Source organism: Choloepus didactylus, chromosome 8, assembly GCF_015220235.1.
Source record: "Choloepus didactylus isolate mChoDid1 chromosome 8, mChoDid1.pri, whole genome shotgun sequence".
Taxonomy (NCBI): Eukaryota; Metazoa; Chordata; class Mammalia; order Pilosa; family Megalonychidae; genus Choloepus; species Choloepus didactylus.
Genome location: NC_051314.1, coordinates 33,467,149 through 33,494,233, shown reverse-complemented (window position 1 = coordinate 33,494,233; position 27,085 = coordinate 33,467,149). Strand labels below are relative to the sequence as shown.

Sequence of the window (27,085 nt, the reverse complement as noted above, 5' to 3'; positions counted from 1 at the left end):
GTCCAGGAACTATGTTCAGAGTAAGTATGGAGAGCTTACAAATCTCCCAAACTGCCAGTCTGACTGAAGCAAAGAGAATTCAAGTGTCGGGGGTCATGCAGTCCCCAGTAAAGGGTTCTGTCTCAGCCTAAGAGCAAGGGGATGCCAGTGAATGTTTTTAAGCATGGAGATTACATGACACCTTTGTGGTTTTGAAGATTTATTCTAGCATTAATGTGAAGAATGGCTGGGAGGGAGGCCAGAACAAATACATGAATACACAAAGTTGGAATGCCAGTGCAGCCTTCCAAGAAAAAGTGACGATGATGTTAGCTTGAACTACAATGGTGGTGGTGGAAGTGGAGAGAAGTGGATGACTTTGAGAGATATTTAAATATGTACAAATGACAAGGGCACTACAAAAATCAGAGGGACCTGGATGCCAGGTTTGTGTGGCAATGGATCCAAGTACTTTCTGTGTTTGGGATTTTCTAAGACACTCTCTCTTTAGAGGATCCCTGGGCTTATATAAGCTCCCAGGGTTTCTCCAGCAATTTGGTATTGCTCAGGAGCAATCTTAACGGGATTTAGAATGAACCAAGGCCCTAAAAGGATCCTTGGTTGTGGTAACATCAAAGAAACACCTTTTAAGAACTCACTTTTCATTCAGATTTCCTCAATTTCAATAACAGTGGCCAAAGTCCTATCCACTCCTTACCTTCCTGCAACTATCTTTTGCCTTAATCAACCACTGAAATTCAATCTTAGAAGACTCCTAACCTCAAGTTCTAGCCAAGCCTGTTTCTTTCTCCAGAAATGGATATAACAACTTGCAATACTGATGTAATGATTAATATAATACTGATAAAAAGTTAGCTTTTCTTATTTTTTTCTTATTGCAAAAGTTTTAAAGGAAGGAATGATATCTTACTCCTCCCTATGTCTCCCACCATCCTCATGCACAAAGGAGGCACTCAATAACTATTTGCCTTGAATTGAACTAATTTATATTTAAAATAAATAACATGGAAATTATTTTTTTTGGCCTCAGGGTTAAGATCCAAGCACCTAAGAGCTAATTACCAACTAGTAACAGCTTAAGGAAGATACAGACTCCTGCTGGATATTTTGAGGGGCTCTAGGATTTAGGAAACAGAGGAGGAATGCATTAGCAAGGGAGTACTCACTTGGGCTTCACGGGGGGCAGTCCAGGAGCATAGAGCCAGGCGTTCCAGTCGACTTGATTGAGAACGTCAACCTGTGACCAGCGGGAGGAAGACACAGTTTGCTATAGAACAAACTTTTCTGTTGGAAAAAAAATCTAAAAACGCTTTTAGGTCCTTAAAATCTACAATTTTGCCTGCATTGCCATGTCAAGAAAAAGTCTAGGCCTCTATTCTAAAATAAGTTTAAATTAATCAGCAGTGTTCTGATAAATAATTAAAATAGGAAAATTAAGTAGGTATAAAAAGCGAAATTCTGAAACATTGATATTGTGGATCTTCCTGAAATAGGAAAATTCTACACATTGTTCGTGTTGTTGAGATTACATTTTAAACGGGAAAAAAAAACCCACAATGAAAGATGGAGTCTTAAAACAAATTCTAGACGACTACTAATAAGTAATTCAAATCAGTCTAACAAATAGCCAATAAATAAAGATGTTTTTGGCATGAAAAGAAGAAACCTTTTAAAATCCAACCTTCTCTTTAAAGTGGGAATACAGGAAATCTTTCCAGTCATCAGTGGTTATGCTCTTATAGGAAAATTTCTCAACATAAGCCTTTAGAAATCCGAGGAAAACCTCTAAGAGTTTAAAAAAAAAGGGAAAAAATTAATGGAAAGTTAATTATTTAGCATTTTTTTTGTGCTCGGCATTGGGCTATTAACCAAGGAGAAAAGAGAACATTGAAAGAATAGAGAAACCAAAATCCTATGACAGCTTTAAGAGTCAAAGACTGTTCAAAAAAAGGAGGTAGGATTTAATTTGAGCCTTGAAGAATATATGTAATTTGGAGGAAGGGAAATCCTAATTAAACACACGATAACACAGAATGAAAACACAGAAAAGGGATGCACAAAACAAGTTCTAAAAGCAATAGTCCCAGCATGACTAGAAAGGAGGAAAATAAGATCAGATAGGCAGAATGGGCCCAGTTCATGGAGGGCATTCCCAGTAAACAACAAAGGAGAATACCTAACCATTCATCAATAGGGGAAGATTATGTAATTCAGCACACACATATAATGTAATATTATGACTGCCTTCAAAAGTGTGAGATAGGTGTACTTATACTGATATGGAAGGATGTATGTAAAATATTGTTGAGTAACAAATAACAAAATGCAGAACACATACATATATACAGTATGATCGATCCCTTTTTAAAATTAAAATAACTATTATATTTATTTGTCTGTCTGTTCACTTAACACTCACAAAGAGATCTGGAACCATAAGCACCAAACTGCTAACTGTGGTTACCCATGGGAATGGAAAGGGGTGGAGGGGCTCTCTCATTACTCTTATAACTTATGTACCATACAATTTTTTTCAATGAGTATGTACTACATTTTTGATTTTTAAAATGCCGATGCAATTTTTCTAAGACAAACAGCACAATTTAGAACTGAGCTGTTATTCAAGGTTTTAAGTAGAGAGGTGACAGAAAAAAAGGTAGATTTTTTTCAGCACCTAAACACAGAACAAATTGGAAATATAAAACAGAGCAAAAACAGCAGCTTAAACCTCTTCCTCATAATTTAGATTACTCTCAAAAAGAAAAAAAAAACATCAGTAAATGTCAACTACTTGCCTGGTCCTCCAAGAAGCTGTTCAAGATAAAAGAGTAAAGCAAAGCCTTTCTCATAAGGAACTGAAGAATATGCTACATCAGGATCTACATCCGTCAGGTCAACCACAAGTTTGGTGAAGGGATGTGTATCCCCAAAAGTCTTTACCTGAAAGACAGAATGTTCATATATGAAGACAGGTATCACCAAGCAAACAAGCGAAGAAGGAAATAGTCACTTAGTGGCATTAACTTCCAGGGGAGTCTAGAACTTGAACAAACATAGAGACTGGAAACAGTAGGATATGTCAGCAAATATTTCTGGAAGCCTATTAATGGAATGGAGACTTACAGTGTTCCCTGATATTTCTTGCCAAATAATAGGCTTTATTCTCATAAAAGAAGAGGAAAATGTTTACATGCCTGGTGAACACATTCAACTTTTAGGCAAGAGCAATTAGAAATGCCTTATGTATATAAAATAAAATCCAGAGTAACCAACAATATTAATAGAAAAGATCTAATGAGGTCCCGTTAGCTTCCAATTCAGACCAGGTCATGAGCACTGAATGGTATTTATCAAGAGTATTATACTTCACTCAAATGGTATTTATCAAGAGTATTATACTTAACTCAATCTGCTTCAGTTCCACAGTTCCACCCCTGTAAACATGGCTTTCTTGTTACTTCAGATAGATGCTTTACAAACTAAATATATGAACAGTTAATGCGGTTTTGTATGAATCCTTTTGAAAATGACTAATTTACCGAATTCTGCAGTTCTCCCCATCCTCCCAGAGCATGAAAATGTCTGAACTTTTCACCAAACAATCGTCCACAAATGTGGCGTTCCAAATATACAGTGTGTCCTTCATTTAACCTGGAAAAAGGAAAAATCAGAACACTTACATGGCTGAAAGGCAAACGCATTTAAGTCACCAAGGCATTTTCTTTTTGGCTTTGCTACAGGTTAAAGAAACTGTAAAGCAAGAACACCACAGTCTAAGCAGGCTGCCCATGTGGCAACGCTGCAGGCGAGTCAGCACAATGGGATCCCCAGCCCAGAGACGGCAGCCAGGAAAATGAAGCCATAGTTCTGGTTTTGTATGGCCAGGAAATAAAATGTGACTGAGTACCTACAACATACCTAACACTCTGGTAAGTATAGAATTAAAGCCCGATTGCCGAAAGAGGTGATAACATAGAAAAACAAAATACACCCACAAACAATTAGGAGAGATGGAAGGCAGGCAAGAAAATCAATCAATAACAAGAACCAACAAGGAAATCCTAAAAATGTTACCAAAAGTGATCCCAGGTTTTGTTGGTCACTAGATTTCCTGTCCAACTATGAGATATTTCATGTGCAATAACCTAAAGGAAATAGTGATTAGTAGTAAAGTATAATACTTTATCCTAAAATAATCTATTATTTAAGCACTCTAGTTCTTTCAACTCCATGCTATTTCATTTTTTTTTTTAACATTAGCGGAAATATTCCAAGAGCAAAAAATTTATAACTTAGCCAAAGACAAAAAATAGTATGGCATAGTGAAAATATTTAGAAACAAAAATATTTAGATAATATTAAATTAAATGGATATATCAATCCATTAAAAAATAATCCCCAACTTATCTTTTATAACCATATCTTGTTGAAGATATTGTTCAACATAATGGATATTTTAAAATCAGTTACTTAATACTTCTTGAGAGGAAGACTATAATAAGAAACTTTAACTTACATTGGAGAGTGACTTATCACCTGCCTAAAACACAAAAAGAAAATTACCTTAGCATCTCAGTAATCAAATTACAGACAATATCTAAAAAACTGCCTACGTCAATAACTGGTATTCTGGCCTTACAGAGTATTGTGAAAACAAAACAAAAAATGCAGGACTAAAAAAATAGAACAATTCTTTCTCTCTCTAACCCTAAGGAATTTTTTCCAATATCGGGAAGGCCTGTATACTTGCCTTCAATTAACTTCTAGAAACATTTCTCCTTCTTCCGTTTCTTATATCTATTCTTATTTATCCATCTGCTTCTTTCTCTCCTTATTATCCACAGTATATTTAAGAAAAGTTTCTTCCTATGTCTCCTGTGTCTTGTTTTATTTATTTAGTTGATAATCCATTATTCAGTTGGTTTTAGAAAGGATTTAAAGTAGCTTACAAAGACATTATGAAATAGAGCAATATATGGCCTAAATCCTTTTGTATATGGGATACCCTGAGTTGTGTGTGTGTGTGTGTGTGTGTGTGTGTGTTAACCATTACCTATAGGCCAAGTGCAAATGGTGTAGTTTCTTCATCTGCAAACATAATTCATCAATGGGTCATTGTTACCCAGTACTCTGCCCCTCCCAGCCCCCAACATTCCCAAACACCTTGACTATTCTCTTCTCCAAACAGTCAATTTATTTTCTTTTGAAAAATGAGATGATGATAGTAACTAAAAAACACAATTGAAAACAAGGGCTATATGAACAAGACAAAAGATTTGTTTTTAGATTATTAGGAGTCTATGGTTCTTCATATCTAGGTTCATTTTCTAGAAGACCTTAACTTCCAGTGAAGAAACATTGACACTTACCAGTAGAGTGGGAGTTACAAAAGTAAGGCAAGGATTCTCCATGCCACCATAAGGGAAGGATGGCGGCAGGACCAGTAGATCATACTGCCCCCAGACATACGGTCCTCCCAGATCTTCGGCAATTCTAAGCATAGATTCAGTCTGAAAAATTAATGCATAAATATTGACTGTCTTAAGTATTACCATAAAAATTTTATTAAGAGCATATACTGTTTTCTATGAAGGTTTCAAGCTAATGCTTATTTTCAATGAAAATGATTTGAAGAATGTAGCAACTGTAAATTCACATAAAATAGGATATATTTGGTTCTTTCGCCACATCACTTAAAACGATTCCATTTCACTCTCAAAATCTTAGCCCTACTGCCTACCATAATCATTAAAAATAACCAACCTCAGAAAACTCATAAGCAGACTTTTCCACTTGCTCTTTCTCAGACCACACCAATGTTCTTGGGCCAATTTGTCTGCAAAATTAGAAAGCTTAATAAAAGAGAAATTCAAGGCAAACTATTCACCTGGCTCTCAGAAGGATTTAAATTACTGCATACACACCCTGTGGAACACGGTTTACCCTGTGTTTGTGGGGAAAGGGATGAGGTTCAATGGCTTCTCTGATATACAAACCTACTGTTTTATATGCAGCAGTAGATAGGCAGCTCTAAAAGGAGGCATTCTGGGTCAAATGGGGACTAAACATAAATTGGCTCCCAAGATTAGCTTACTGGCTCTTCCAAGACCTTTGGAGATCTAGTTTCCATCCTCAGTCTCATAACCATGGAAACTCAGTTGCAGCTCAGTAAGATTATTCTAGAACAGGGGTGGAAATAAACTTTTTATGTACTTAAAGGTTGAACACTTTGAGGAAGAAGGAGTAGAACTCTCTATCACTTGTATACTGCTGCAACTCAAAAATATATTTTCATCTCAGTTTTATTTTTAAAAAATGTATGCAAAACCAACCACAAATAACAAAACTTTGTCTTGGTATCCTGCCCCGGAAGGGCAGTGGTTTCTAAAGCAGTGCTTCTCAATATTTAATGTGCATACAATTACCTGGGGATTTTGCCAAAATACAAATTTTGATTTAGTAGGTCTTGGTTCAGGCCCAAGAATTTGCATTTCTAACTAACTCCCAAAGCCACTGAGCTACAGACCACACTGTGAATTGCAAAGGTAACCAACATTCTCCAGTACAAATTTAATGAGAGCCACAAATGTGAGCTACACTATAATTTTAAGTTGTCTAGTAGCCACATTTTTAAAAAAGCAAAAAGCAGATGACATTAATTTTAACAGTATATTTTTAACCTGATATATAAAAATATTATCATTTCCACATGTAATCATTATAAAAATTTATTAATGAAACATTTTACATTCTTTTATTCATACTAAGTCATGGAAACCCAATGTGTATTATACACTTTGGTGCATCCCCATTTGGATTAGCCACATGTCAAGTGCTCAACAGCCTCGTGTGGTTAGCGGCTTCTGTTCTGGAGCATGGATCTACGGGGCATGGCATGGGCTCTGAAGTCAGACTGCCCAGGTTTGGGTCCTGGCATTGCCACTTCCTTGCTGTTTGATTCTGGGAAAGTTAATAAAACTCAGTAAACATCAGTTTCTTTGTTGGTAAAATAGGAAAACAATGGTATGTACTCCGAGAGGAGTTGTGAGGATTCAATGAGATAATGCACAGGACTTGGTACATAATAGAGCTCAGAATTGTCAGCCGTCTTGATAATTGCAACAATTACCACTGACTGAGTGCTTCTCATAGGTCAGAACTAAACTAGAAGCTTTAACATGTTAGGTCTGTTAATCCTCACATAAATCCTTTGAGGTACATATTATTCTCTCTTTTTTTTTCCTTTCCTTTTTCAGGTGAAGAAAATAAAACTCCAAAGAGGTTGTAATTGCCCAATGATGTAGGTAGTAGCTACTGGAGCTGGAATCTGAATCTGTTTGCTTGACTTCTCTATCTTCATATTTCTGGCAATTTAAAGAACTTGATTACTATAGACATTCTTAAAATCAAGCAGGAAGGGCACTCTAGCAATTAGTACACTTTTAGGAAAATATCTTATATATTTGTAATATCTACAGGCTTCAAAGTGCTTTAATATGTTTTTTTAAATGAAATTTTATTTGTTTTACATAACCCCCCATCAGGTAGCAAAGGCAGATATTGTAAATTTCAAGGATGAGGACACGTAGGTTATGAGAAGTGACTTGTTTGTGCTCACAATAGAATTCAGATTTATAACTAAAGGTACGAGCACACTCATTCTACAGTAATTGGAAAATCTAAGGGGTTTCCGGTAAAGATTTTTTAACTTAAATTTAATTTTTTTACTTACATTTCATGAGACTTGAGTTTTTCTTGGGCTGTCAGTTTGATATTTTGAGGAATACACAAATGATCTACCAATTATTCCTGACAAAGGCTCAGATGCCTAAGATTTGATCTTTTCATAAACCTCAAAATTTGTTCAAAAACTCACCTGCTTTCTAAAGCGCCAACAACTAAAGCAATCAAGTAGCAGGGTATTGGAACCTAAAGAGGACAAATAAACAACACATGCTTGCATTAGTGTTTTTAAAATGTTAAAGAGTAAGACGATTCATATTTAAAATGAAGTAAATTCCCTTGTAAGTTCCCAACCGTTAGTATGGATGACTTTTCTATTGTTCTCAAACAGCTGTCATTTTTGAGGGGCCGAATAGTTCAAAATTGTAAAATTGTTCTGTAAAATATTTCAAACCATCTATTTCCCTTAATTCCATCAGGAAGAAAAGCTTCCTGACATGTAAAAAACATAACTGCACGTAGTATTACAAGGAACATTTTAAGCAGTTAAAAAAAAAAATTAGTGTCTAAGAAGGCAACTGTGTTTTTTTTTCTTATGTTTTAAACCACTACTGATGTATTGCAGAGACATAAAAAAATAATCCAGCAATAAGTAGATGCCGAAGCTATGTGAGCTTCCTGGATTTTAAAAAAGCTGGAATGGGAGCAAAATTGTCCATTGTGGCTCATTTAATGTTCTGTTAAGAAGGTTAATTGTAATAAATACTCTATTTGTTAAAGATCAAAATACGAGTTAAATTACCAACTAGGGAATTTTTAAACTTTTTTTGCTCTAAGTTAGCTCTTCCTCTACACAACCACATACCCACGCTATGCTACCAGGGCAGGTAAAAGGGTAAGTTAAAAAAACAGGAAACTTGCTCCTGCCTGGAATGAAAGAAAACAGGAATCAGTGCTAGTTCCCTGCTATACCTATCCAGCAATCTCCCTGTCCAATGCAACACTCTTGTAAGTAAAACACAATTGTTCAAAAGCACGGAGGAAAAAAGAATGAGGAAAACAAAAAACAAGAATTGCATTTTTTTTTTTTTAACTCTGAAATATTTCAAAAGCAATTTTGCTCTTTGGATGGGTACAAGCTATTTGTAGCTCAGCACCCACTAAAACAAAAACCTAGACACTATGATCTTACCTTTTGACTGAATTTATAGATTTTCCTGCTCGGGTCTTCTGGGTCAGGTGCTTCTCCATCACGAATAGCACTCATAAGAGCCACCAGTTCTTTAGGGACAGACACCTAATCGAGAAGATCAGTCATTCCCAGTTGTAAATAAAAGGTTATAAATGTCTTAAAATACATACGTAAAGTAACCTATTTTTCCCTCCTTGACAAATTGTATAATGCACAGACTATGGACTCAATGGGTACCTATATATAGCAGTTTTGTAAACAAATCAGCAATATGCGAAAGTGGTTTTTTATAAATGAATGTGAAATATCTATCTATCCATTTATCCATCCATATTAAGAGCAGTTTTGGAAGAAACTGGGTTAAAATCCCAGCTCTGCCACTTACTTACTGCATGGCCTTGGGAAAACAACCTCCCTGGACTTTAGCTTCCCCATCGACTGAGGGTAACACTTCATAGATTTGATGCCAGGAGAAAGGAAGAGCCCAGCACTGTGCTTGGCAATGGGAACACCACCCCTGCTCCTCCCCACAGCCCTTGCCCAGAGTGTGTTGTACTCACTGTAGGTCAGGGAACAATTTTATACTTGAAATATACACTTGGAGTTACAAATAGAAGAACTTTTTAAGGGTAATGACTGTGACAACCTAAAACTGTGAAATTATTTTCTCTGGAAACTCATATGGAAAAGATCCTTACGGGACAAACCATATGGTCATTTAACTGTGCATTCCAATTCTAGCCCCATGATTCTGAAAGCTGCATTTCTAATAAATGCCAGAATAAAGTACTAACCTCTGAGTATTAATGATTTGGCACACATGTACTGCAGTAAGTGCCAGATTTTTACGCTCTGTTTGCTTGGCTAGAGACTCAAAGCTGTTACTGAGGTGGGCACAGAATTAGGAACTCCAGGACTGGTGTCACAATCACCACAGATCCCAGAGCTAAAAGCATTCAGGAAATAACTTGGTTTAACCTCTTCCCTTCATTTAGGCCATGAAATATTTTATAGATGAGACAACTGTGGTTGTGAGGTCATATGATCTGCTCAAGCCACATGGTTATAAAATGGCATTCAGTTAAGAATTTGTGATATTTACCTCTGCACTGTAGGTTAATTTCACAGAAGGAGTGTCCTGGCAAGGAAGAACTGCTCTGCAGTGGATGGCCTGGGCAGGAAAGAAAAGGAAATAGCTATTCCCCTTTCTTATAAATCAAGACATTAAGAACACATTAGAAGTGAAGTTTTATTCTTAGATATGTTCTTTTGAAAAATAAAGATTACTTCTCACATTTCTTGGGATCTTTTAAAGAAGCAAAAGGTGAATTACGGATTAAAAAAATCTGATTTTCCACTTTAATGTATGATTCAAGCCTCACATTTCAATTGCAGCATGAAGCAAACAGTTGTAGCACAAAGCAAACTGCTAAGCAGTGTTTCCTACTCTGTTCTCTGAAAAACAGGAGTGCCCAAGAAGGAGCTCTTAGGAACCCAGAGAAAAAAGGGCTCTTTAGTCAAATAAATTTGAGAACCATAGCATACTACTTCCCTGGCTTGGAGGGTCACTAGGCCCATCAGCCTTCTGAGGGCTCTGAAAGACCCACAGCAAAGGAACCTGTCTGATTTCTCACAGTTATTTTAACATGAAACCCACTTTTTTTGCATTAGTTATTAATATATAATGGGACACCAGTGTTCTGAGCAGCACGGCTTGAGAAGTACTGCTATAGTCTGGATGTTCTCAATCTTGTGGCAAACTTTGAAACTAAAAACAAGGAAGAAAAGGAAAAGAGCAAGAATGATCTTTGTCAATCCTGTCTAGACATACTCATCCATACAATATGCAAAGGGTTTCTCTGCTTCCACATCAATCTGTCGTAAACATTGGTTGAATCAAGAATAGCCAGGGCACCTAAGAATCCATAACCTGGACTGCCTAGAAATAAGTTTTGCATATTGCTGGTGAGCAATGGAACCAGAGGCTCATTGATAAAGAGTTTACTAAGCTTAACGGGATACTGATACTGACACCCTTCTCTGAAGCGTTCAGAAATCCTAGGCATACTTCATTCGGACACAAACTTCTTTTAAAACTCCAAATTCTAGCCCCTTTTCACTTCAGATCTAGAAGATTCCCCATGGGTGTGGGCTCCTGAATGGTCTCTAGTTGGATTAAGTCAGACTAGTAGGACTACCTGGTTCTCTCTCCCAAACAGGGTTCCAGGACCATGCCTCTAGAGTTCCTAAATGGCCCCCAATCAGGCGACTGCAATGCCAAAGGGTTCTCATATGTACGTCACTGTATGAGACCAAATCCAGGCAAATATGCATACAGAACAACCAAAAGCAAAGTCGTCACACAAACTCACATCTACATGTTTCCTATCAACTGTAATAATTCAATTTAATTGAACTCACGTTCCTATATTTCAAACACTTCTGTCAATCAGAAACAGAATAATATACTCAAAATTCACATATACATGATTCAAGAATCCTACATTCTATGCCAAATTTAGCTTATGGATACTGTATAAGAAAACAAGGCTGAAAATCAGATCAAGACAGAAAGAGCACACAATATATACATTCTTGCCAAGAACATGACATCTCTTCCAGATTAATGAATTAAGGGCTTCTTAGATTGAGCTATTTTGATTGACAATAAAAAAAAAAAACATAACTAATATTGCTTCCTTTTTCTTAGACTTACATTCAAATTTGAGCCTAATACATCCATCACACAGGACTACTGAAGGATTAAATATGCAAAGTACCTGCCGTAAAGCTCGGAAATATAGTAAATGTTTGATGAAGTGAGTTCCTTTCATTGTAATTTATTGAATTACTAACAAAATTAGGTCTTTTCTCTTTCAGAAGACAGATTGATACTACTTATCCCTATGACAGATTGCCTCTAATCATATGGCTCTTTATCTTTAGTTTTGAACAGAAATGGTTTAAATTATATAATTTTAAGGTTAAATTCACTATATAGTTATCTCTTCCACATTGCTGGAGTTAGGGGTGCGAAACCCCACCCCCTACTCTCCCCACCCCCATCCCCTGTGATTTGGAAAATCTGTGTGAAAAAAACTCTTTTTTTAGGGTTTCAGGCAACTCCCCAGCTGCCTCTCCACAGGCAGACGCTGCCTCTCCCATTACTTTTACATTGCATAGGCAAAACCTGTTATTAAAATTTTCAAACCAGCCTCTGCTGGCCTGAAAATCTGTAGGGGTAGACCCTTCACCTTCATTTTCCTTTAGGAATCATATAAGGACTTAGCCTTTTCTCGTATGATGCCAGAGTTTTTTTAATAACAATCCTACACCCAGAAGAATGTTGCACTTTCTCTGCGAGAGATGCAAATCTTGTGGTTTATCCAAAGGCTTCGCAGATTTCCTTCTCTTTTTTCTTGATATGCCTTACAGTTGACTCATTAATATCATAATGGCGGCCAAATGTAGCAGCTGTTTGCCTGATCAAAGCATATTCAACAATTCTACTTTTTCCTTCAAGGTGATCACTTTCCTCTGTTTCTTGGGAATTTTCTCAACCACCAGGAATACTATGCTTGGGAGCCATGATTTTGATAGAGTTTATGGTGTTTAAAGGACGCAAGATACGAGAAACTCCAGATGCAAATATCGCTGGAAGATCACCGTGAGATGTCAGGAGAGAGACTGCCTTAGACACGCTTGGCATCCCCAAACCAATGCGTAGAACCGCAGTTCTTTTACTACAAATTTAATGTTAAAAAAAATTGTGTAGCTGTTCATTTATGTTATTAAGTAGTAAAATACATACTGTACAGGTAATATAATACATAACATTATGCATTTACAAGTTACCAAACTTTTTAAGGTAGCTCTACATTTTTAGCCTTTGTGTGTCATCTGCTGACCTTTGCATATCGTCTGCAGCTTCTGCAAAACTCCCAAAAAATTCCCGTTTAATTTCTTATGCTGACCCATGATATATCAAAACTGTGATAGGGAAGGTCACGATGTGGAAGGGATAACTGTATTTATATAACACATACATCTGTAAATATGTAAGAAAAAGCTGGAAAATCCATACACCAAACTCAACAGTGGTACCTCTAGGCAATGGAGAGTTGGGAAATCTGATTTTTCACCTCCCATTTCTTTACTGTTAGCATTTTTTGTAACGAACACATATTGTTTTAGTTTTATTAATATATACCTTTGATTTTATGACCATTTATTGAGTGTCCACTTCATGCTAAGAACCATGCTAGCTGCTAGGCATAAAAAATATGATTAAGACATAGCCCATGCCCAGATGGTAGACATGTTCTCAAATTCAAAGAAGCTTATTTTTTAAAGTAATATATCAATGTGTTAATACCAAAATCAAAAATATATATTTTGCTTTTATAATATACAATAATTGGAACCATTACATTAGGTAAGACCCATGTATCCATAAGACCTCTGTCCATTTTGTTTCATTAAGCTGCATGTGCTAGGAACTTTCTGTAAAATAAATCATTCCAGAATCCTTTTTACCTGGCACTGACTAAAGAGATATGGGTGTTCCTTCCCAGAAGTTTGTTCAGGAGTGAGCCACTGAAGAGCAGAAGATTTTGGAGACGTCTCAAAAGAAATTTCTATAACCACGTCTTGATTTCTGTATGAAACAAATAAATATATTAGTAAAATATGATTCCATCTCTGTGGACCATTAAAAGATACCTGAAATTTGCATTCATAATACATACACTGAATCATATACATGATATTATATGCGGTCTCAAGACTGAGGGGAATTCGTTGCAGATTGAGAGTACGCTCTAGGGATGCCACATCTCTCTCAGCTCTCCTACCTGAATGCCAGCCTGTGTCTTTCTCACTCTACCTTGCTAACTGCCAATGAAGAAATAACAGGAACTAACACTAGTCAAGTATCCCACTGTATCACACACTTTGCATTTGTGATACCACTTAATCTTGGAAAAGTGGAAGAAATAATTTAGACATCGACAACCTCAGTGGCAGGCACCAGGGCACGACAGAGAACAGTGCTGGTTTGCAAACTGTTGCTGACGTGCGATGAGTTAAGTCAAGCAATTGAAAATAAGCATTTAGAAACTTTTATAGTTACTTTTATGGCTGTTGAATCTAAGAATAAAAAATGTGTGCCTCCTGGGTTTCGACACCAAAAAAAAAAAAAAAAGTGAATGTAATTAACAGCATTGAATTATATATGTGAATGTGGCTAAAAGGGAAATTTTAGGTCATACATATGTTGCTAGAATCAAAATTAAAAGAAAAAATACAGGACTGTACAACACATTGCTATTATAAATATTATAATATTATAAATAGTATAATTATAAAAACGTTCTTTCACGAATTGTAATAAATGTACCCCACTAATGTATAGGGGTTCTCTGTATTTTATATATTTCATGCATATTTCTGTAAACTTTCAACTTCTCTAACAAAAAAAAATATTAATTAACAAATGTGTGCATGTATTTTGTTTTTCTTTTTTTAATCTCTTCTTTCTAATAATCCACTTTTATGATATTTCAGAAAAGTATCAGTCTGTGACAGATCACAAATAACAAAAACTAGTCCTTCGCCCAAGATAGTTTGAGAAGCACTGATAATGAGGAAAGAGCAGGAGCTTTGGAGACCAGCAGTTGTGCCTGTGTTTGAATCCTGACACTACAATTTACTAGCATTGTGAACTTGGGCAAATTATTTGCCTCCCTATGCCATAGTTTCTTCAACTTCAGAATAGGGTTAATAATACCTACCTCACAAGTTATGGCCAAGTGTTTTCTTTTCCTTTCTTAAAGGGGGAAGAAAAGGCATGAAAATATTGGCCACCAAAAGGGGGAGGGGATAGAACAGCCATGTTCTAGGCTGATGGTTTTCTGCCTTTTTCCTCCTCCCCAACATACCCAAGGGGTATGATACATCCCCAGTATGACAATTCTTACTACCACTTTCTTGAATAAGTACTTTATTTCTCTCAGGTTCCTTTTTCTCAGCTGTAAAATGTAGATCATACCACACAGGGTTGCTGTCAGGATTAGATAAAAGAATGCATCTAAAGCATTTATCCAAAACTGACACATGGAAATGGCTCTCTGTGTGACATTCTTATTCCATGAATAAAAGTGGCTGGCCTCCATGGCAAGGGGGAAGACCGTGCAGCCTGTAAAAGTTTCCAAGAGACATTAGCAAAATGAAGAGTATTTAAAGAAGCAACAGCTTTCCAGAGTCCTATTTTTGAGTATTTTATGCAGTAAATTTCTTTAGTATCTGAAGAACACATCCTTTTTGCTATAAGCTTCAACATGAACAGATCAGTAGGAGTGTACCAATTACTACAAACTAAAGAGGGGGAAAAAAACTTCTAAAGTAATTACAAATACTTTCCCTATTGTTTAGCTATAAAAGAGAAAGATAACATTCATACTTGCTCAGAGCAATCGGAAGAGAGATTTCCAATGGAGAGCCTTTGTAGCTTTGTCTTTCTCCAAGAGCATACTTGACTTCTTGTCCATTGATCACCACTTTTTCTATTGTAAGATCCTTTGTATCCAAAATCTATAATTAAATTAATATTTTTAAATAAGAAAAGTTTTATACGCCAGAGAAAATTAATATTAAATGCAGGTTAATTACAATGACTACAGAGTAGAACTAGCTGCCTACGGAGAGTAAAATGCAGAGTGAAGTGACAGAAATTAAGGGAGTCAAAAGTTGGCCTAGGTCCCATTCTCAGGACCCTAAGCCTCCCCGAAATTTTTGGGTTCTAAGATTTGTATATATATTATTAGATAATTCTGGGATAGTTCCACAGTTTTGGGCTCTCAGTAAAAGTCAGAGCTAAACTAAAATGGCTTTGCTTCTGTCTCCTAAAGCTTAACTTCTGTTATGAAAAATTCACCTATAACTTGTTTTTTCCACTCTGACACCTTAATATATACCACCATATATTTCTCCCTAGAGTTCATTAGTGCAACTCTTATGTCCTTTCATAACATCCAAAACTCAAAACAAACCTTGGCCCTTGTTAGGCAAATAAGCAGACTATTGTGCCTCTAGAAAAAGTGCCATCTGGTACAGCAACTCTGACCAACTGAGTCTGAGAGGACAGTCTATTGTCAATGGCCGATTAAAGACAACCACTCTGGGCCAGAGGAGGAGTGGCAGTTAAATGTCTGTCATGTGTTGAATCATGTCCCCTACAAAGACAAGCTCAAGTCCTAACCCCTGGTCCTGTGGATGTGAACTCATTCACAGGTGAGGCCCAACGCAATCAAGATGGGCCTTAATACAATATGACTGGATTCCTTATAAGCAGAGGAATTTGGATGTAGAATAGTAGGAGAGAGAAGGAGGCAGATGGCCATGTGGAGGCAGACATGGAGTTATGGGCTGCCAACAAACCTCCACCAGAAGGCTACAGATTTCAGAGAGAATAATCCCGCTGACACCTTGATTTTGGACTTCTAGCTTCCAAAACTGTGAGACAATAAATTTTTGTTGTTTAAGCCAATCAGTCTGTGGTTCTTGGTTACAGAAGCCCTGGAAAACTAAGATAGTGTCTGAGTATCTTCCACCCTGATAATCCCCTATCTGAACCCTAGAGACAATACCCTTCCATTCTCTCAATGAAGATCTTGTTCCAGAACCTTCAACCTTCCTTTGCCACAATGAACAAACAAACATGAACAAGCCTCCCACATTATTTTTAAAACTTTATTTGATCCTTCTGCCCACTCTGCTAACTATTCCATTTTTCTCCCTCCTTTCTTAAACTTAAATTGATGAAAGGCAAACTTCCTCAATCGCACCTCCCTTCACCCTCTTCAATCACCTCCCTTCACCCTCTTCAATCTGGCCTCTAGCGCCTTTGCTACTGAAAGACCAGTTCTCTTGACCAGCAAGGTCTTCTCTGTCCCATCACCTTGACCTCTGTCCTCTCATAGTCCTTATGGACCACATCATCTGTTGGAAATACCTCCCTCGCCTTTTTTGACTTTCAACTGAAATGGTTCTCCTACTTGTCTAATAACTTTTCTTTCCCTCCTTCTTTCTGACTTCTAAATGTGGGTATGTCCCACTCAGCCTTGGTCCTCCCATTTTCTTACCATATTCTTCACTCCCTTCCACATTTTCAACCAATACCTCTTTGCAGATGATGGCCCATCTATTTCTACAGTTGTATCCCCTTCTGAGGACTTCAAACCAACATCTCTAATTGCCTGCTCAACATTCCCATGGGAAATATCACCTCATATTCAATAGGCTTCCAAAATCTCTAAAAATGAATCCACCATCATGCCTCCTAATTCAGCTCTCTCTCCTGATTTTTCTAGTCTGTTAATGGTGCTACCATCCTCCAGGTACTTCAGGTTTGAAACACTCAAGTAATCCACAATTGATCCCAACTCCTAATCCCACACGTCACACTGTCTTCAAACCTTTTTCCTCTGTTACCACCCTAGATTCGGCCATGGCTGTCACAGCTGTCTACTATCTGATCTCCCCGCCTCTGGCATCTTTCCCTTCCCTGAAATCTGGCCTGGATAGCAGGAATAGTTGGAAGGTCAAGAAACAGTCATATCCAGTTGCCTGTCTTTTATGATATGTTAGATAACCTTAGGTGATTAGCTCAGAAAAAGTTCCAAGGTCAATCACTAATTCAATTCTCACTGCTCTTAACCTCTTTGGAATCAACAACTGTTTGGTTGGGAAGAAATTTCCATCCTGGTTTAGCTGCCTTTTGTTTCTTTAAAAAGTAACCAAATTTGTTATGGGTACTGTCCGCTTCCCTCTTAAAGGGCAATCATTCCTTTCAGGTTACTTTCTTTTTAGAGGACCTCAACTGATGCCCTTGCTCTTAATTAGAACTGGCTTATTTTCCTGCATTTGCACATTCCAAATATATGGTTTCATTATGTTTATATCTTATTAAGAATAATATAATTCCTTTGTCTCTTAATATTCTAGTAACTATTTCTGAATATCTGACTTGTTTCAAGCACTTGGTTTGAATATCCACATTTGTAACATCTCCTGTTTATACCGACCTTATAACTACTAAGATGAATCAACTGAGTCATTTCCCAGTGGAACACATAGTATTTTCCATATTGCCTAACTTTTCAAATCCGTTCGGAATCAGGAGAGTCAAGTTATTGTTACGACTATTTTTGTGAAACCTCTTACATACCCCGTGTTTGTGGTACCAGTTGGCCTAATCCTCTCCTGGAACACTTATCATACTGCACTATATATTCGTTTTCTCTACTAGACTGAGAGTTCTTAAAAAGACTGGGGATGTTAATCAGGTTTGTATTCCCAAGATTTAGGACAGTGCATGAAAAACAGTAGTTGTCAATTACTGCATGAAGTAAATCCTGGATCAAGAGAAAATAGAAAATGTAATGCTTAGGCAATATATCTCAAGTCCTAAGCCTCAGCTACTACTCCCAAATTACTTAAATTCCCCTTCAAATTTCACTGATAAACATCATTAAACAATTGGACAAAAACAGTAATAAAAAAGTAAAATGAAGGAACCTAGACAGTCTGCAAGTTTGACTTTGTGCTGTCAACAAATATTTATTGAGCAAAGCCAAGATATGCATATATGGTTATAATAAAGCTCTATTAATATTAGGAAGTTACTGAGGATATAATTTACAGTATTTCACGGTATCTTCTTCGAATTAACACCCCTCAAAAAGGTTTGTACTTCTGAGCAGCTGAACAGTTGCCATGGGAAAGTTCCATGCCAACTTTGCAGCCTACTTCTTTTTATATATATATTGGACTTCATGCCATGTATTTTGTTTCTCCTGGCCTTATTCTCTCTTCCTCCAAATTCTTTAATTATTTTTAATTTATCATCTTGTATATGTTGTTTTAAGCAGTCTCAAATTCTTTCTGGAACAAAGCAGAGCAAAAAAAGCCTTATGCTTCACTATTACATCCTTATTTACATTTTCTACTTGTTATATGCAGGGGGCTATAATGAAGAAACCATGAGTTTTATGTGTTAAAAAGAAAAAAGAAAAACCTAGATTTGATTACCAATTCAGACGTTTACTTAGTGAAGTAATCTTTCTGACCTGTGTTCAGTTCCTGGCTTCTGCCACTTACTAGTTTTTTTGGCAAGCCACTAAAATCATTTCAAGCCACAAACTGAAAGAACACCTAAAAAAATTGAAAATGTCAGTAAAAGAAGTAATTGAAAGTTATCACTAATTTGAGTACCAAACGTCAGTGTAAATAAACCAAAACATCACAAGACATTGTAGAAAATCTGGGAACTAGTCCTGTTGGAGCTTTTTCAGTGTTCCCCAGCATTCGAGACTCCAAGAATTGAGAGGAAAAGCCATACTTGAAGTCTCCCCACTCAGCATCGGCAATGGATCTTCTTTATAGTTAGTGGTTAGGTATGCTGCCATCTCACCTTCAAGATACAGGTAGAACTATCATCAGTGTAGACCATATTAAGATTAGGCTCTGTTTTCTAATTGAATTTCTCCATTAATTACTTGATCAAACTCTTGAGTGCCTCTATATGCCACTTCTGTACCAGGAACTTGAGATACAAAGAGGCAGGAAACATAGAAACCATTTGAAACCACCAATCTATACTTAACCATTTTTCCCAATTACTTGACCCCACTAATTTCCCTCTGTCAAGCCTACAACAAAGCTGATCTTCTGAACTGCTTACTGCTGTGCTTTAGTCACATCACCGTGCTGCACTGAACAACCTAACCCCATCCTGATCTGGTGAGGAGGCCAAATATGATAGACTTTTCATGTCCCTCTTAATTCTAAAATGCTCTTCTATCAGTTCTTCTAGTGAAAAGTTCAGTCCAAATACTATCAGACAATTTGAGCAGGAGCACCGAAAATAGGTTATATTGTACAGATAAAATAACTGACTAACATTCCATGAATCCAAACAAATTTTTAGTTACTCAAATGGCTAGAGAGCTGTGGAAGTACTTATTTTCCAAGAAGCACCATAACTACTTGCCCCTTGGAACCAACGACTAATGAAAGTATGGAGTCATTCTTAGGAAGCTGGAACGCCCTACCAGTTCTTAAATCACTAGAGGACTGGGATTATAAGAATGGAAGGTAGGAAGGACCATGACCCCAGGGGGAAAGAGTTGCGCACAGTGTTAGAAGGAGAGAGACTTGGAAATATCAAAGCAGGCAGAGAGGAGGGGTCCGGGAATCCTAAGGGGTTTGAAAATGACTGGTAGGGAGTTCGAGGATTGAAATAAAGGTGCCTGAGAGGGCAGAGCGGGATCATGGATGGGTGGGATGTGGGGTCTGGGATTTGGATGAGACTGCGGACTGAGGACGGTGCATTGGGGACGGGTACTCGGGACTGCAGGTGGAGAAAATCGGGAGGCCGCAGAGGGTTTAGCGCTGGCAACTAGGATTATGGGGAAAGGAGGGATTCGTGCAAAGGTGAAACCTGAGGGCCGACTGAGAGACAGGCGTGAATGGGGCACTAGGATGAGCGAAGGGACTGGGGAGGGGTCGGGGAGAAAGAAGCTTAAGTATACTTGAAGGGTGAAGGAAGGGGTGCAGAGACGTGGGGTTGAGGAGGGGGCACTAAAGGGTGAGTAGGGGCTGAAGACGGGGACCCGAACAGGGCTCAGAGGTAGAGGAAGAGTAACGAGGGATGCGTGCAGCAGACAGATGCCTGGGGCTGCGGAGGGGTGAGTCGGAAGGCGAGGGATGGGGGCAGTTTGGAGCGGGGTGCTGAAGGGCGAGAGGCGAGCACCGGGCGCGCCTTCCCACGGTACCAGGCTACGCAGATTGTCCTCCAGAGACTGGATGGTGAGTGCGGCGGTCCCAGTTAGCGTCCGGCGAGTAAAGTCGACGCTGCAGCGCAGGTGCAAGTTCTTGGTCCGGCAGACAGAAGCCGGCGAGGCCAAAGAGCATGTATCTACTACCTCGGACATGGCTCTGGGGAGTCTCGCTGTTCAGAAATCCGCACCCCAACTCGGCTGCCAGACTACTAGACTGAGACCGAAAAGAGGAGGGAGGGAGGTAGAGAATAGGAGGAAGAATTCGCGGAGTATGCCGGAAAAGGGAGTTTCCGGGAGTAAGTGGCGAGTGGGGAGTGGTGTGGCTCGAACTACATGTTCCGTGGTGCAGCGCGACAAGATGTGCGCGTTGCTACTGGGGGGGGGGGGGCGGGGGGGAGAGAGAGAGAGAGAAAGAGAGAGAGAGAGAGAGAGAGAGGGAGAGAGAGAGAGAGTGTGTGTGTGTGTGTGTGTGTGTGTGTGTGTGTGTGTGTGTGTGTAAGGCGGGGATCCGAGATTGCTTTTGGAGGGGGAACAGGGACGGGGAGGGCAGTTAGAGGAAGGGTGGTCTAAGGGAAAAGATTGAGCAGTGGAGCAGAGGGATCATAGTGATCTCTTCCCTTTTAGCTCAGTTCAATTGCAATGGAAGCAGCAACAAAGGAAAGTCAAACCTATCGGTTTCTGATGGTGAGAAAGGGGAGGGGTGGAAAACGACAAAGGCATTGCAGAAACAACTCGTTCGTGCAACTCCTCGTTAGTATAGTGGTAAGTATCCCCGCCTGTCACGCGGGAGACCGGGGTTCGATTCCCCGACGGGGAGACACAAAAGACTACGTTTTTGCATTTTTCTTCCACGCTCCGTCCAAGCTTTTTAAAGCCAATATGGAAAGAATAGTTACCTTCAAACTTAGCTGTAAGATTTATATTCTTAAGGGCTGTGTTGTTGCTGAGTTGCCTTATTGATAACTCAGTACAAATGAACTCAGTCCCAGCAGCTCAACAAATATTTATTTAGTGCATATTATGTAAATATTCGGGTGCTCAGGAAGTAAAACTCAGTAAGGCAACATTCCCCTCTTACAAACATAGGCAGATTATTTCAATAGACTATAAAGAGAAAATTCTCTGATGTGAGTATGCGTTGTTCGCAATGGGAGCGCAGAGCTGGGACACCTAGCTCCGTTCTGGGGGGCCCTTCCCAAAGAAAATGGGGATTGAAGAAAAACTTGCCTTTGGGGAAGAGTAGGGAGGGGTGGGGGTGAAACGATGGGGCTGGAGAAATTAGAAGTGGCTAGGTCTCAGAGGACCTTAAACAACTGAACCTTTTATCCTGAAAGGATGAATTGGGAACTCATTGAAGAATTAAAAAAAAAAAAAAAAATTGCAGGTTTTATTGGGATATATTCTCATACAATACAATTCATTCAAAGTATACAATCAATGTCTCGCAGTATCATCACCTAGTTGTGCAATCATCATCACACTCAATTGTAGATCATTTTCATTGTCCCAAAAAGAAAAATAACAGATAGACATATAAAAAAGAAAACCCCAAACACCCCATACCGCTTCTTCCCCTCATTATAATTATTTTTTATTTTTTTTAAATTCAGTTTTATTGAGATATATTCACATACCATACAATCATCCATGGTGTACAATCAACAGTTCACAGTACCATCATATAGTTGTGCATTCATCAGCCCAATCTATTTTTTGAACACTTTCCTTATATCAGAAAGAATAAAAATAAGAATAAAAAATAAAAGTAAAAAAGAACACCCAAATCATCCCCCCCATCCCACCCTATTTTTTCATTTAGTCTTTGTCCCCATTTTTCTACACGTCCATCCATACACTGGATAAAGGGAGTGTGATCCACAAGGTTTTTTACAATCACACTGTCACCCCTTGTAAGCTACTTTGCTATTCAATCGTTTTCAAGAGTCAAGGCTACTGGGTTGCAGTTTGATAGTTTCAAGTATTTACTTCTAGTTATTCCAATATATTAAAACCTAAAAAGTGTTATCTATACAGTGCGTAAGAATGCCCACCAGAGTGACCTCCCAACTCCATTTGAAATCTCTCAGCCACTGAAACTTTACTTTGTTTCATTTTGCATCCCACTTTTGGTCAAGAAGATGTTCTCAATCCCACAATGTGGGGTCCAGATTCATCCTTGGTCATTGAAGAATTTTAAGTAGGGGAGTGACATGGTCAGATACATGTTACAAAGAGAACACTGATAGTGTTCAGAGAATGGGTATGAATTATCAAAACTGGAGGCAGGAGAGTTAGGAAACTATTAAAATAGTTCAAGAAGAAGAGGCTAGGGGCCTGACACAGGTCATTGGAAATAAGGATAGAAAGAAGATCGATGAAAAGAATACCTGGGAGGTAACTGGGATTCACAGAAACTAGTAATTGAGTTGACTCAGCCTTCTGGCATCAGCATCTGGGAAATCTTTAGCCAGAGAGAGAGGACAGATTTAGGTAGGGAAGATAGTAAGTTCAATTTTGGACATATGGAGTTGGAGAACCTGTGGGAATCAAAGTGGGGGTGTCCATGAGTCAATTGGATATTTAAGTCCATGGCTCTGAGAAGTGTTAGATAGATACAGGATTTATCGCCTAGTGTGGTAGGTGAATCCATGACAGTGGGTAAGCTCAACCCAAGAAGAGTGTGCAAAGAGAAGAGTAATGGAAACAGGTTGGAAGTAGAACACCAGAATTTAATTAAAAGATTTAGAAGAAAAGGACCCATGAAAAAGTTTAGAAGAAGCCAACCAGCAATGTCTAATGCAACTGAGAGGGCCATTAAAGTAAGGAGTGAATGTGTCCTTTGGATTTGGTTGTGGGAGAGGTGTAGAGAGATAGTAGTTTTGCTGACTTTTGTGGTTTGGTTGAAGGTGGAAGCCAGATAACAGTGGGTTGGACAATGAAAGAGAAGTGAGGAAGCGTGCAATCAGCCACTCTCCAAGATGCCTGGCCAATGTGACAAAGGAAGATAAAACGGGCTAAAAGAGAATGCATCATTAAGGAAGTGGTTTTTTTTTTATATTTTTTTATTTTTTAGGGTGGGAGAAACTTGAACATGTTTAAAAGCAGAGGCTAAAAAGTTTCTAGAGAAGAGAAAGTTGAAGATTTAAGATATGAGAGGGATAATTGGTGGATTGAGCATAGGAGAGTGCTGGCACAGCTCAATTCTGCATCAAAAGTGATTTAAAAGTGGAGGGGGAATGATAATCTAATAAGAACAGATAAACTATGGAGGGTAATCTCAATGTTATGGGAATGCTCAGGAATGATTATGGTTTGTAAACTTTCTTGGATATAGTAAGATCATGTTGGAAGCAATAGAGTTATTTTAGGTTTTTTTTTCTCTTATTCCTTTGTTTTCTTAGGGGTTGTTAATTTTCTTGGGGTATGGTAGGAACATGTTGGAAGCAATGTAGTTATTTTAGATTATTTGTTTTTCTTCTCCTCTGTTTGGACAGGGTTTATTAATTTTCTTGGGGTATGGTAGGAACATATTGGAAGCAAAGTAGTTATTTTAGGTTATTTGTTTTCCTTAATCCATTGCTTTGCTTGAAATGTTGTGGGGTTTTTTTGGTTGTTGTTTGCCTGTTTGTTTTTAATTTTTTGATAAACAAAGTTAAAAAATTGAAAAAAATCAGTAGAAAAATGGGAGTAAAAACTAAATGACAAATAGGGTGGGATGGGGGGATGGTTTGGGTATTCTCTTTTCACTTTTATTTTTTATTCTTATTCTGATTCTTTCTGATGTAAGGAAAATGTTCAGAAATAGATTGTGGTGATGAACGCATAACTATATGATCATACTGTGAACAGTTGATTGTATACCATGGATGACTGTATGGTTTGTGAATATATTTCAATAAAACTGAATTAAAAAAAAAAAAAAACATAATAAAGGTCTTTTCAAAAAAATAAAAAAAATAAAAAATAATTAAAAAAAAAAGTGATTTAAAAATTAAATTTCGCTCCAGCAACAGATAAACATGATGACACCAACACATTTAGGTGTCCTTGTATTGCCCCTGCAAGCCAAAGGAAAACAAAATAAAACAAAAGCATCTCAAACTATGAAATTCAATATCTTACATGTGCTTAGGACCTAATTTCCCAGGGCCTAGGAATTCATGACATGATCAACATTTTTAAACAGTTTTTGAGCCCTAAAAGTGTTCTGGGTGTTACCAAATTTAAGTTGACAAATCTGGTACAATAGAGTTCATTTAGTCAAAGCATGCATAAACAAATTAACTTCCTCCTTACCTAGTATGGAGAGAAGATTGTTTGTATTAATTAAAAGAATGTCAATTTCATCATCTTTCTTTATTTATTACCAGGAACACCCAGGGTTTGTGTCACTGTGTTCAAGAAAAGATCTGCACAGGTAACTACAAACAAATTTCTCAAATTTATTACAGATTAATGAAAAGATAGATTTACAGTAGGAATTGTTTTCTAAGATACCACTGACCCTAAATGTAGAGTGTACAAAATTAGCAATCCCAATGGCGGATTGAGAATTGTTTTAAAAATAAAGTTTTCCATTGCTTCTATAAAGCAAGCATGATATCGGGATCTATCTACTAAAGGAGACTTTGGTAAAGACGAAAAAGATGATCTATATAAAGTTCTGTGAAAAGAAATACTACGTATATTTACTTAGTCATATGAACAGGATACATTCCAGCTCTGCTGCTCACCTGGCAAAATCACCTGAGTCCCCTTAGCCTCAGGCCCTTCTGGATAACCCCTGTGCCTCAGGGGGTTGTTGAAAGGGTAAAATAAGATCATCTGTCTGAAGTGCTTAGCACTGGGTTTGGCATCAAGTGAACACTCTTTACATGTTAGCTTATATTTGTGTCGCCTTTGGCTTTTATCTTGTGTGTTTTAATAATTTTAATATTTGTTTTTATCTTATTTTGTTAGGAAGAAGTTTTAGGAAAATCTGGGGAATAAGAAGCAACCAGCAAAGCAGGTCAGGCCAAATTAGCATCTAAAAAGGGTTTGCAACATTAGTAATGATCATGTGTCTTAAAATGCATTTACATTTAGGAAATCCAGGAAATTGCAATTGGTGCATTAACACTTTCCTTAAAATAGGTATAAAGACTTCTAATTGTTTTTCTCCCTTACTTCACATAGACCTTTCCTTTCTTTAAATAGTCAAGCAATTTGCAGATATTTATTAAGTGCATTCTCCTACACTGCGCTACCTAGATAGAGTTGAGGAAGGCTCTGTCCCACCTGTCAGAGAATTCATACTCTAGAATACAGCTAAACCAATGACCTAAGATAGAACAGTGTAAGATGAAGGACAAGGCCCAAGGAGATCTACAAGTGAAGTTCTAGAGGGACAAGTTCTATCCCTTTAGGAAGGGACAGGAATAATTGCATGGCTGATACAACATTTGAGATGGGGCTTGAAAGATGATCAAAATTTCAATAGGCAAAATGGTAGGGGCTGTAGGATTAAATGTGGGGAATGGGGAGTGGGCAGCTTTCCAGGTGGACATCATAGCAGGAATCAAGGCATGGGACCAAAAGCAGGGGCATGTTTGAGAAAGAACAATCTGGAGGTACAGAATCCTACAAATTTACCCAATCCCTCACACACTCCTTCATAATTTGCCTTTCTTTTTTCCTCTCCAGGATATACAACTGCTTTCGAAGAGATCACTAGTTGGCTCCCGCTATCTGTTCTTTTCATCCTTAGTAGTAAACCCTTCAATATTCAGCTGGGTACAGCCTAGAGGACTATACTTCCCAGCCTTCTTTGCATCTATGGCCTTGCAACTGAGTTCTGGCCAATGGGATGTACATGGAATTGTCAATTATGATTTTTTGGGGCAAATACATAAGAGGTCCTTTTTTTTTTTTTTTTTTTTTTTTTTTTTTAACACTTTCTCTATCCTATCACCTGGAACTCAGATGTGATGTCTAAAGCTCTAACCACCATACTGCATCATGAGGTTGAAGCTACGTACTGAGGGTTGCAGAGCAATAAATTAGAAGGAGCCATGAGCTGGAAGTAGCCAGCTCTCTGGGGATCACAGAGCCCGCACATAGACTGCCTACCTCTGGATTTCTTTTCCTTGAGAGAGAAATAAACTTCAATTTTGTTTAAGATAGCATTATTTTTGATTTTCTGTCATTCAGGAGTTCAATCTTTTACACATTCAGTTTGAGGGGAAAAGCCTGAGCTGGAGATGAAAATTTGGGAGTTCAGCACATAGATGATATTTCAAGCTATGAAACAAGGTGAGATCACCGGAGAATGAGTATCAGCAGAGAACATAAGAGGTCTAAGGTCTAACTCCTGGGCACAAGGACAGGAAGA

The 27,085-nt window shown here is 38.0% G+C and overlaps 1 protein-coding gene, 1 long non-coding RNA gene and 1 other non-coding gene across 4 annotated transcripts in view; 2 read left to right on the top strand and 1 right to left on the bottom strand.

The window, feature by feature from the left end:
- Positions 1-20,981, bottom strand: part of LTA4H (leukotriene A4 hydrolase) — a 34,068-nt gene extending 13,087 nt beyond the window's left edge. Inside the window, exons 1-14 of one of the 2 annotated variants that reach the window (XM_037846442.1) lie at positions 20,710-20,981; positions 15,336-15,466; positions 13,412-13,532; positions 9,978-10,046; positions 8,876-8,980; positions 7,877-7,929; positions 5,764-5,836; positions 5,370-5,510; positions 4,517-4,540; positions 4,075-4,145; positions 3,540-3,651; positions 2,796-2,940; positions 1,682-1,785; positions 1,167-1,237 (exon numbers count right to left, since the gene is read on the bottom strand). In XM_037846442.1, coding sequence (XP_037702370.1) covers positions 1,167-1,237; positions 1,682-1,785; positions 2,796-2,940; positions 3,540-3,651; positions 4,075-4,145; positions 4,517-4,540; positions 5,370-5,510; positions 5,764-5,836; positions 7,877-7,929; positions 8,876-8,980; positions 9,978-10,046; positions 13,412-13,532; positions 15,336-15,466; positions 20,710-20,868 — 1,379 coding nt within the window. In that variant the 5' untranslated portion in view covers positions 20,869-20,981. The remainder of the gene's footprint in view (positions 1-1,166; positions 1,238-1,681; positions 1,786-2,795; positions 2,941-3,539; positions 3,652-4,074; positions 4,146-4,516; positions 4,541-5,369; positions 5,511-5,763; positions 5,837-7,876; positions 7,930-8,875; positions 8,981-9,977; positions 10,047-13,411; positions 13,533-15,335; positions 15,467-20,709) is intronic. The other variant, XM_037846441.1, reaches the window with a different exon arrangement.
- A 368-nt stretch (positions 20,982-21,349) lies between these two features.
- Positions 21,350-26,606, top strand: LOC119541452. The gene is made up of 4 exons (XR_005218274.1): positions 21,350-21,477; positions 25,086-25,132; positions 25,675-25,723; positions 26,398-26,606. It is a non-coding gene; the product is annotated as an uncharacterized LOC119541452 (long non-coding RNA).
- Positions 21,461-21,532, top strand: TRNAD-GUC. Its single transcript has one exon. It is a non-coding gene; the product is annotated as a tRNA-Asp (tRNA).
- Positions 26,607-27,085: the final 479 nt, after the last annotated feature.